Here is a 12,488-nt window from a genome sequence, read left to right as displayed (position 1 = left end):
AATCTAGAGGTTAATATCTAGTTTAGTATATTCCTCGTCTTTTTTACCGTTCGCTTACCTCTCGATATCCTATATTAAGTAGTTATAAAAATAATATTCGTAATACTTTTTTATAACACTCTTATTACGTTAATCCCGCTTCGTATATATCTCCTTAATTAGCTTACGGATTTCGGCTTCGTTCTCTTTATTTTATACTTAGTATCAACTACCCTTTAACTCCTATTACTGTTACTCTAGCTCTATAATTTTTAAATCGGGAGGTAAGTTCTCCTAGACCTCCTTAGGGACTATATTTCTTATTACGCGAGGATTGCGCATAAGGTTAATATACGTAAATACTTTATATATTTACTCCTCGGTTTCCTCTTTTAAAAAGGTATTCTAAAAATCGAACTAAACGTTCTTATTAAAATATGCGCTTTAAAACGTAGCGAACTTAAGATCGTAGCGTATTATTGAGTTATATATAGTATTAAATATATTCCTTATAGTTAAAGCTTTAAGTATCTAAAGTCCTTATAAATACTATTTATATTAACTTACTATTTACTATATTTACCGCCCCTCTTCGGGCGAACCGTAGCGTCTAGGCCTTCTTAAAACCTATATTAAGGCTCTATTAGCCTATGTTATCTCGTAATTTAGAATAGCTTATAGCCTCGTTAACGGCTAACGCACTACCGCTAAACTTTCGAAAGATTAAAACCTTAAGTATTAACTACTTTTACTATAAAGCCATAGACTAGACTAGACCCCTAACTTCTACTTTTAGTATTTAAGTTATATTTATTAGGCTTACTACGTTAAAAGCCTAGTCGTAGAGCGCTAGAGTAATAATAGTACTAACGGCACAGAAAATAAACCTTCTTATAAGTATAAAAAAAAAAAGTCCTATTTATAGTTAATATAAAAAGTATTAAAAGTAATTAGAGCCGCGGCGCTACGCATACTTATAGTCTTAGCTTATTATTAGCTCCTTTATAATAAATAAACTTAATAACTATTACTAATACGGCTCGTCCCGTTACTAAATAGCGAATAATTATTATAAGTATATCCTTATAGTACAAGGCTTTTAGACGTCCCCGCCTAGTTATTTTTTATATTAGTAATTTATTAAAGAGAAAGGAGTTTTTATTTTATAATAATTAGTTATTATAATCCACGTTCTCTACGTCTTTATTATACTTAATATTAAGGGACTTAATACCTTAGAGCTTAAAAATCTCGTCCGTACTTCTATCTTTAGGTTTTTTTTTTTTAATATATACGACCTCGGTAGGCCGCGCGCTAGTATAATAAAGGAGCTAGTAATAACTAGCTAGCTAAGTACGCTACCGTTCTAATAAAAAGATATTAATATTATACGTAATATTAAATATTAAGATAGTTAGTAGGTTATCGGCTCTGAGGACTGGCTTCTCGTTAATATTTAGTACCCGGTATCCGAACTGGGGGATTAGGATCGTGCGGTAGAACTAGCCTAGCCCATATTAGCATTATTATAAAACTATCGGCTACCGCAATTAGTAGATATTTTATATAGCTCTTTTGCATTATTCCTATCTATATAGCGACTAGCGACGGTAGTATAAAACTACTAAAACTGCTAGATATATACTTACGTCGTACCCCAGGATTTGATTTTCCTTATTGACTACTCGCTAATTCGGAAAAAGAAGCTTATTATTATCTCGTAACTTACGTTTTCTAAGGCCGCTTGCTATTTACCGAGGTTCTACTCTTAATAATAACTATTATTATATAGGTTAGTTAATAAAGAAATAAGTATAAGATCTACGCGGCGAACCGTTTCTATTTCCTATATATAACCGCGATATTAATCTCGGTTTCGTTTATATATCTCGGCTTAATAAAGTTAACGTTTTTAAGCTACTTACGTAGGTCGGCGTACTCCTTAGCTGAGAACGGCTTTGGCTAGTTCGTAATCCGACGTTATGTTTCTTAGTTAGTAAACCGCTTTAAAAAGTCAACGGTTGTTTTTGTTTGTTAAGGTCGATAATCGGCGAGCATCGGCTGGGACATGGCTGCGAGATAGTCGCTCGTCGCAGCGGCAGAAGAGGGGTCGTGAGCGTGTACTGTACTGAGTCGAGAGAAGACGACAAAAGACGACAGGCACGACGCCGCTCTTTATAGTAGGCGGCGCTATTGCGTCAAGCAGAACCTAAACAGCCTGAGCAGCCAAAAATTGCTTCAACGAATGCCAGAAAGCGAGGGAGTTAGGAAGAACAAGCAAGTAGTGGCTTAACCGACGGGCAGGGTAGAAGGGAAGGAGATGGAAGGCGCTTGGACAAAAAGCAGGGGCGCACTGCCATAACCAGGTTGCGGGCGTTGGAGGGAGCGGGACGAAGTATTTAATACCTAGCAGTATCCGCCCCTCGCCCCGCTCCCTCTCACTACTAGTGCCGCCTAGAACAGCGGCACTTCCCACCGGATTCGGCGGCCCTAGCAGCGACTTCTCGCTTTTAGTAGTAATATTATTTTTTATATCTTATTAACTAATACTCCTTTTTTATACTACTTAAGGGATATAAATAAGCTAAGAATATATTTTAATAATATTAATAACTTATTAATTAAAGGAGACGTTATAATACTTATTATTTATAAATAAAAATACCCTTAGCTTTTGCTCTTTAATAATAAGAAAGTTATTACTAACTACTTAATAAAGAGCGAATTGTGCTACTTATATTAGTACTTTAGCTACCCTTTAGTTCTTTATTTTTTAAAGCTATTTTAGTAGTTTAATAACGATATAGAGATCGTAGCCCTTAAAAAGCTTATACAAGTTTATTAATAATACTAACTTAACGCTACTACTCCTAGCCGATTTTAATTTATTTTATAAAATAATTATAATTTTAGTTATAAAGTCGTAATTAACGTAATATACTTAATAAATTATAAAAATACTAACTAATTAGTACTTTATATCGTTAATATTACTACTTCTTTTTGAATAGTAAGGTTTTTTATAAATATAATTACGAAGTATATATAAGAGGCTCTTTAGCTATGTTAGATCGACGTTTACCTCGGTCCGCCGGATTAGATTATTATAAATATTAATAAGAACTTTAGTACTATAAAGTTTAAATCTTTTATTAGATCTATATTTATTAAAGTTAAGGAAGTACCCGTTAAAGCTTATAATAGTATTAATAAAGCTAAGAAATATTATATAATACTTAAAAAAGTATATAATATTATTTAAAATAAGTACTTATTAATAAGCGCAAAGGCTATACTTTAAGCTATAATTAAAGTAATTAATAATATAGTTAGCCTAAATAGCCTCGTTCTTATACTCCTCATTTTTAGAGCTTTTTTACGCACTTTTAACAAATCTCTACTATTACTAAATATCACTTAATATATAAAAATAGTTAAAAAAGTAATAAGAAAAGTCTATAAACTTTATATTAATAAGTAAATAAGCGAGGTACTAACTACTTAAAATAGACTAAATATTTCTTATATTATTAATCTATTACTATAGTTAAACGTTAAAATTTAGTAAGAAAATAAAGGGTAAAAAGGCCTATTTAAGCTCGTTTTAATAAATAGTATTACTTACGTAATAAAATTACTTTATAGCTTAATAAACTTTTAGGCTACTATAGTTAAACCTTAGTACTTAGAGGAGGTCGATCCTAAGTTATTAATTATAATAATAAAGTACGTTAACTACTTATTAATCTTTACGGTTAACTAACTAATTAATAATAGTACTACTATAAACGAAGTCCTTAATAAAATTGTTATTATAATTAACGACGACCCTCTATTACGGAGTAAGAGGACTAAAAGAATATTAATACGGCGCAGCTATAGTAATATATAGTGGTTTTTTTTTTCTTTTTCTAGCTTTATAAGTATAAAAGATCGACCTTAACGGGATTATATTTTTAAGGGAAATTATACGATATAGTATACTTTTTAACTATATAATATACATAATATATCCTAAGCACGCGCTTAACGTAATATAATGATTTTAATACGAAAATTACTATTTAATTCGGGATAAGTAAGCTACCCTTTACGTAGTAGTGCCGGCTAAAAAGTTTAATAGTAGAGGTTAGCTATAATAATTAGCTATAATAATCGGCCGTAATAGTTAGAAGCGGCCTTCCTTAACTATAGAAGTTCTAAACTTTAATAATAACGTAGAGGTTTCTAAAAAAAGGGCTAAATAGGCTAATATTTATTACTCTTTTACTATACTAAAGCTCGTAAAGATTTTTTCTATCCTCATCGCTTCTAATATCGCCCAAAGCTCTATTTAAACTAAATAAATCTATTAAATAAATCTACTAAACAAATCCACTAAATAAATCCACTAAATAAATCTACTAAATAAATCTACTAAACAAACCTATTAATATATAAATTACTACTCTATTCCTAGTATATAGTTAGTAATTAGTAGGCTAGAACTCTTTAAAAATGCCCGTTAATAAGTCTACCCCTCTCGGGCTAGGCGCCCTCTTCAATTAGCTCGACGCTATAACTATCGTAATTAACGTAAATATACCTAAGGATTAGTAAAGTAGTTTTTAATAATACGGAATTTAATTAAGTAATAATACGAACGCCGTAAATAGCGAGGTTAATATAGATATTAAGATTTAGTATATTAATACTAACTTAGTTATAATAATTATAATAAACGGGCTAAAAGTATATAAAATTAGGGTAATAAGCTAGTACTTTAAACGGCTCTTATAAGACCCCCTAAATAATAATAATACTTATATAAAAAATAGATTATATTAGACCTAGCTACTTACGCGGGCTAGTACTAAGGGGTCTTATATATATTAAGGTAAGTAAAGCTCGCTCTATAAGCGAGTAATAAAAAGTTAGGAACTATTTTAGTTAGTAATTAGGTATAGAGCGTATTATACTTAGTTTTCTCTAATACGTAATATATAGTACGGCCCTAGCGGATTACTCCGTCAGGGGGGCAGCTATAGTAATACTTCTATAACTATAACTTATTTTATATTTAAAAAGAAAGTAAATTTTAAATTAATTACTAAGCTCTATAATAAGGGTATTATTACTACCCTAAGAGTACTTTTTATAGAATTTATTAATAAAGAGCTTTTAGGACTAGTAAAAAGAGGGGTAATTAAATTTATTTAATTTAGCCCTAAATATAGGGATATAAGGATATTTAAGTTTTAATTTATTAACGAGATTAAAAACCTAGGACTTAACCTTATTAAAAAGTCTTATTTAGTTATATAAGGGTATAATAATAAGGGGAAAAAGGAGATCCTTATATAGTTATTAATAATTTAAAGAACTAGTTAATATCTAATCCTCGCCCTAGCCCCGACCTTAATTTAAGAAGTATTACGGCAGTGGGCATTGGGGCCCCTATAGGCCCCGTAGCTCAGCCTTAGGCTACGAGGCTAAGCTCTTAGTAATTACATAACGAGCTAGACCGCTAGGCCTAAAGGGCTAGCTCGCTAGTTTCTGCTTACTATTCTATTTTTTCTTTTCTTATATTAAGTCTTTAGTTAATTAAATTAATATAGTAGCGTTCTAACTTATTTTAAGTTCCTTTTTATAATATTACTTAATATTACTTAATTAACTATTCTTTAGAAATAGAACGATAATATTTTAATTTATTAACTACTTATTATCCTAACTAGCTACTTTTATTAAAAAGGTATATGAGAGAGCTAAGTAATAACTAACTGAATTAATTATACGTAAGTAATATAATTAATACTCTTTAAATATATACCCCCTTTATTAAATATAATAATTAGAAAATATAACTAAAGAGGCTAGGTCTCTTTTTATATTAATAGTTTTTAATAAAGTCGTTACTTTTATAAGTCTTAATAGAGCGTCATAAGCCCTAATAAAGGCGCTAAACTCTTAGTTATTAACCCTAAAGTCGTACTATTTAACTAGTCAATAAAGTACTTCTTACCCTTTATTACCTAGGCCGATTACTTAGCGTACTTTAATAACGTAACTAACTAACTTACCTTACCTATTTATATCTATAATAATATCCTTTTTTAAAAAAATACTAAGTAATATATCGACCTTAATCTTATTTAGGAGCTATATTTTAAAAATAATAAAAAAACCTTGTTTAAATAGATCGAATAATAACTAAAAATACATATTACTTAGTACTAGTTAAAGTAAGTCCTAGCTTTTATTATTAATTAGCTAAGTAATAGTACTAAGCGCTTATATATAATAACCTATAAAAACCTCGACTTTATATATACTACCGCTATAAAGCTCCGTATTATAAAAAAAGCTCTTACTTAAGCTTATATTAGTAATATAGCTATAACTAAAAAACTAAAATAATTAGAAAACGGCTCTTAGGCTAGCTCTATTTAAAATACTACTACCCTTAGTATACTAAAGTAATAGCTAATATACTTAGAGACGTAAAGTAGTTATAAAACTATTCTAACCTCGTTCTATTCTATTACTTACGGCTCTTAAAAAATACTTAACGTACCTATTTTTATAAATAATAATATTAACCTTAAGTTTAATTATTAGCTTTAATATATTACGAAGCGCTTAGAAAATACTAATTATAATACGGATAAGTACCACTTAAAGTATATTATTAATAAGATTAGAAATAGTACTATAGAGTTTATATACCTAATACTAATTTTTAATAAAATTACTATAGCTAAGTAGTTATTTTACGAGCTTAAGTTAGCTTATACTAGCCCGACCGCTATAAATAACGCTAGTTATAAGCTAGATATACTTACGATTATATTTAAAAACGTTTATTAAAAGCGCTCTATATTTACTAAGCTCGCACGTATTAATAAGCTTTTAAAATTATAATAAAAGCGCCGTTTTTATAATAAGCTACTTATATATTTTTATAACTAAGCTATATTAAAATACTTAAATAATACGGCTACTTTTTAAAAATATACCAAGTACGTTACTTAGTTAGCTAACGTAATATAGCCCCCTTTTATAAAGGACCGCCTAGTTAAAGTTTCTAACTAAACCCGCTAGACTTTAAATAAAAGTAATAAAAATAACGGAAATAATAAAAATATTAAAAGTACTAAATAGAACCGAGGTCGTACCTTTACTTATAAAATAATCCCTAAAGCCCTATATTAAAAGCTTAAGGATAGTGGCGCTTATTTTATTTATAATAATACTAAATATATTTTTAAAAACTACTTTAAGAAGCCGAAGATTATTATAACTATTATTAACACTACTAAGGGCCTTATTAAAATAGAGTCGGGTTTAGAAAACTAAAACCCTTAGTAAAAATAAACTCCTAGCTAGGGAATATATATAAAAAAGATAAAGAATTAGTAATTAATTTAATAAACTTATAAAATCTCGTAGGGGACTAGCCCCTTAAAATAGAGCTTATATTAGTATTTAATAAATATTAAATTTGCCCAAGAGCTTTATTTAATACGGGAGCTAATAAGTACGGATTTATAAATAATTACGTAACCCCTCTATTATAATAGTTTTACGCGGCCCTATTTTATAAATTACTATACCTAATCCTTATTATTAGATTTAATAAAAAGTAATTAAGTAATACTAACGTAATATAGACCGCTAACTTATATATTAATTAATAAGTCTTTTTAAAAATACTCCTCTTTTAGCTTAATACGGGCCGCTATAACCTAATCCTAAGGCAGAAGTAGTTCGAATACTACGGGGTAAACCTTAATATTTACTATTAATATTTAATATAGCCTAAGGACCTATTATTATAAAAAACGCCCTTTATTATTATTAAGGATATCGAGGACCTATATACCCTAGAAGTTATTAATATATAATACTAAATCGACGCTAATTATTAATAAGACCTATTTGAAATAAATATAACTTAGTATAACTAAAAGCTCTAGTAGTAATAAGTAAAGGGTATACTAATTAAGATATTACTACGCTTACTAAAAATAATAGCCCGTTAAATATAATAGTTAAACGAGGCTAAGAATATAAAAAAAATAGAACGCGCCCTTAATAATATTAATATTACTCTTATAAAAAGGGCTAAGTAATAAAAACTATATTTAATAATAATATGAATAGATATTACTTTTATTAGCGCTCCTATTTTTAAAAAGAACTTAAAGTAGAACGACGTTAAAATAGGCTTTATTTTATTTTATAAGCTTAATTATATTATAAAAGATAAAAAGGAAGAGGTAAAACCCTTATATAATAATAACTAAGTTATTTATAACCTTATAATAACGAACTTATTAAAGTATTTATAGCCTTAGATTAACGTTTTTAATAAAGTAGTTAGCGATATATTAACGCCTTATAGGCCGTATAATTGTAAAATCGAGCTCTTAAATAGTAATAAAAAAAACTAACTTATTACTCTTTATATAAGTAGTTAATACCCGAGCTAGAGGTTATAAGGGCCTATTTATTAAAGTACTTATAAAAGGGATTTATCGAGCTAAGTAATACTCTTTTTATATTACTAACGCTATTTATAAAAAAGTATAATAATAACTTACGTTTTTATATTAACTTTTATAAACTTAATAAAGTTATAAAAAAAGACTACTACCCCCTATTATTTATTAATAAGACCTTTATATAGCTAAGTAAAGTAAAGGTATTTATTAGACTAAATATTAAATAAGCTTTTTATTATATCTAACTTAACCTAGCCTCTAAGGACTTAATAACGTTTAAAACCTATTATAAGGTATATAAATATAAAATAGTACTTTTTAAGCTTTATAATAAGCTTATTATATACTAACGATATATAAACGAGATATTAATAAAATACTTAAATAGCTTTTATATAGTATATATAAATAATATCCTAATCTTCTCTAACGACCCCCTTTAATACTAAAAATACGTTACTAAAGTACTAAACTATTTATAAAAAGTAAACTTATAAGTAAATATTAAGAAGTACGAATTTAGCGTTATTTTTATAAAATACTTAGGCTTTATAATTTTAATAAAAAGTATATAGCTAGATAAAGAGAAAGTTTTTATAGTTAGAAATTAAAAACTATTTATATTACTTAAGGGTATTTAGTCTTTTTTTAAGTTTTATAACTTTTATAAAAGGTTTATAAAGAATTACGGCTACTTAGCTAGGCCCCTTACGAGGCTCATAAATAAGGGAGTTCTTTTTAACTTTAATACTAATTACGAAACGGCTTTTAAAACTATAAAACTAGCGCTAACGTCGGCGCCTATTCTCTATTACTTTAAATTAGAGTTATTAATATAACTAAAAGTAAACGCTTCTAACTTAGTATATACCGGGGTATTATTATAATAATAAAAGGATAATAAGTTATAATACCTAATAGCCTTTTATTTAAAAATAATTAGTAGCGCAGAGCTTAATTATACTATTTATAATAAAAGAATATTAATAATAGTATTATATTTAGAAGAATAGCGCGCGGAGCTCGTAAGCTATAAATATAAGTTCGACGTTATTATAAACTATTAATTATTACTATTTTTTATAACTAAGTACTTACTTAACTTATAATAAGCCCGTTAAGCCGGTATATTAATAAACTTTAATTTTTAAATTTATTATTACCTAGGGAAAGAGAACGTACTAACTAACGCCCTCTTATAAAAAGTAGAAAATATCCGTATTTAATAAGTACTAAAAAAAGCTAATAAAATATAAGTCCTCTTATTATTAAGACTACTATTTTTTAATATTATAATAGAGCTATAAGCGCTATTAAGCGTTATTATTAACTAACTATAGCTTATAATTAGCTTATTTTTATTAAAAAACGAGCTCTAGGGGTACTTATTAATAAAGAAGATTTTAAAGCTTAATAAGAACCTTATTATAACGTCTTTTATATTAATACGAGCGCTAGTAGCTAAAGGATATAAGTACTAATTTATTTAAAATAACGGATTATTAATAATAAACGGGAAGCTCGTAGTATTTAAAGAGGAGAACTTTTATATTATAATTATTTATAACCCCCCGATAGAGCAATCCGCCGGGGCCGTACCGTATATTACGTATTAAAAAAAACTAAGTATAATACGCTCTATACCTAATTACTAACTAAAATAGTAATTAACCGACTTAACTATTATCTCCTTTTTATTAATAGCTCCTAACTTTCTATTACCCGCTTATAAAGCAAGCTTTACTTATTTTAATACGTATAAAACCTCTTAATATTAGGTTACGTAAGTAGCTAGGTCTAATATAATCTATTTTTTTATATAAGTATTATTATTACCCAGGGGGTCCTATAAGAGCTATTTAAAATACTAGTTTATTACCCTAACTTTATATACTTCTAGCCCGTCTATTATAATTATTATAACTAAGCTAGCGTTAATATATTAAATCTTAATATTTATATTAGCCCGGCTATTTATAACGTTCGTACTATTACCTAGCTAAATTCCGTACTATTAAAAAGTACTTTACTAATCCTTAGGTATACTAATATTAGTTATAATAACTATAGCGTCGAGCTAGCCGAGGGTACCTAGCCTAAGAGGGGCAGACTTATTAACGGGTATTTTTAAAAAGTTCTAGCTTACTAATTACTAATTATATACTAAAAATAGAATAGGTTCTCGTTAAGGTAGTAGTTTATATATTAATAGGTTTATTTAATAGATTTATTTAGTAGATTTATTTAGTAAATTTATTTAATAAATTTATTTAGTTTAAATAGAGAGTAGCTTTAAATAATATTAAAAGCGATAAGGATAAAAAAAATCTTTACGAGCTCTAGTATAAGTAGTAAATATTAACCTATTTAGCCCTTTTTTTAAAAACCTCTACGTCGCTATTAAAGTTCAGAACCTCTATAATTAAAAAAGGCCGCCTCTAACTATTATAGCCGACTATTATAGCTAATTATTATAACCAACTTTTATTATTAACCTTTTTAACCGGCACTACTATATAATAACAAGGGTAGCTTATTTATCCCGAATTAAATAGCGGTTTTCGTATTAAAATTACTATATTACGTTAAGCGCGTACTTAGGATATATAATATATATTATATAGTTAAAGAGTATATTATATTATATAATTTCTTTTAAAAGCGTAATCCCGTTAAGGTCGATCTTTTATACCTATAAAGCCGGAAAAAAACCACTATATAATTATTTATAAAGTCTATAAATAAAAACTTCTTACTTACTTAGGGTATAATAAGGTTATAAAAATAATTAAATAGTAATATTACTAGCTGGGCCTAATAGTAAATACTTACTAATACGTACAGAATTACTATACCTATTACTAGTTATAAAAGCTGCGTAATAAACTTCTAGGGGAGCTAAGACTATTACTAATACCCGACTACTTATAGTAATATATTTTTACTAACTTTATAAGTATCCCTACTAATTAAAAAGGATTTAATAATATATAAATAATAATAGACTACCTAAGTAAAAGGGCGATATTTATTTTTTATTATAAAACTACTATAGTAAAAAATATAAGCTAAATATTTTATAAATAGGTACTACCTATCTTCGGCTTATTAAAAACTATTACGTCGAACCGAGGCCCCTAATTTATCTTTAATTTCTAAGGGGAGCTCTATAAGATTTATAAAGTTAGGTTATAGTTATTAATAATAGATTATTTATAAACGGATAGCTAAATAGAGGTACTAAATTAGTATATCTTATAGTAATTAAGATTATTAATTAATTAATATTAAAATAACTAGAGCGACATATTACTTATAATTAACTTTACTTATACTACTTAGCTTAGTAAGACTACGGGGCTATTATTATATAAAGTAAAATTCGGTTACTAGCTATAGCTTTCCTTTAATTAGTCTAAGCGAACTTACTAATTCGGTTTTATAAAAAAGAAACTAAACCGTACTAACGTATAGCGTATAGCTTAGGGAATATACGAGGCCTAGGAGATTACTAAGGGTAATATAAAAGTTACTTAAGTATAATATAAAAAGTATACCAACTATTATTAATACCCAGATAACTTAAAAATAAGAGACCGGGTCTTCGTTAATACTTCGTACTAAAAGTTTATTAATATAAATAAATTATAATAACTATAAGCTAGCTTATAGCTTATTATTAATACTAAATAGGGGGGTATATAAGTTATAGAGTTACTAATAAGTAGCTAAGTATACTTAGTTTTTTACTTAAATAAGCTAAAAAAGGCCGCTAACGACTTATTACCTAAGTAGAACTAAGAACTATTACTATTAATTACTAATAATAATAATAAGCTAGAGTACGAGGTTTTTAAAATAGTTAAGTTATACTTATATAAAGAAAAGCTATAGTACTAAGTAAATTAAAAAGGATATAATACGGATTTAATATAATACGACGTAAAGAGCTTTAAGTATATACTAATAGCGCTATAAGCGTTTTATTACTAATACTTAATTACTAAAGGTTTATTATAAAAC

General features: G+C 27.4%; 2 protein-coding genes across 2 annotated transcripts; both read right to left on the bottom strand.

Annotated features, from left to right (window-relative positions):
* Nucleotides 1-1,337: 1,337 nt before the first annotated feature.
* CLUP02_16960 (FluG domain-containing protein) lies at nucleotides 1,338-1,481 on the bottom strand (the record flags this gene model as incomplete). The annotated part of the gene is made up of 1 exon (XM_049295877.1): nucleotides 1,338-1,481. A coding segment is annotated over one exon (144 nt), but the record flags the coding sequence as incomplete, so codon positions are not given.
* Nucleotides 1,482-2,013: 532 nt separating this feature from the next.
* On the bottom strand, nucleotides 2,014-5,407 carry CLUP02_16959 (uncharacterized protein; the record flags this gene model as incomplete). Its single annotated transcript, XM_049295876.1, has 3 exons — nucleotides 2,014-2,051; nucleotides 2,104-2,188; nucleotides 5,396-5,407. The coding sequence occupies 3 exons, from the start codon at nucleotides 5,405-5,407 to the stop codon at nucleotides 2,014-2,016; spliced, it is 135 nt and encodes a 44-aa protein (XP_049153023.1).
* Between the last annotated feature and the right edge of the window lie 7,081 nt (nucleotides 5,408-12,488).

This window comes from Colletotrichum lupini, chromosome 9 (genome assembly GCF_023278565.1).
Source record: "Colletotrichum lupini chromosome 9, complete sequence".
In the NCBI taxonomy this organism is placed as follows: Eukaryota; Fungi; Ascomycota; class Sordariomycetes; order Glomerellales; family Glomerellaceae; genus Colletotrichum; species Colletotrichum lupini.
The sequence above is the reverse complement of the archived record's forward strand: the minus strand, read 5'-3'. Positions and strand labels throughout refer to the sequence as shown.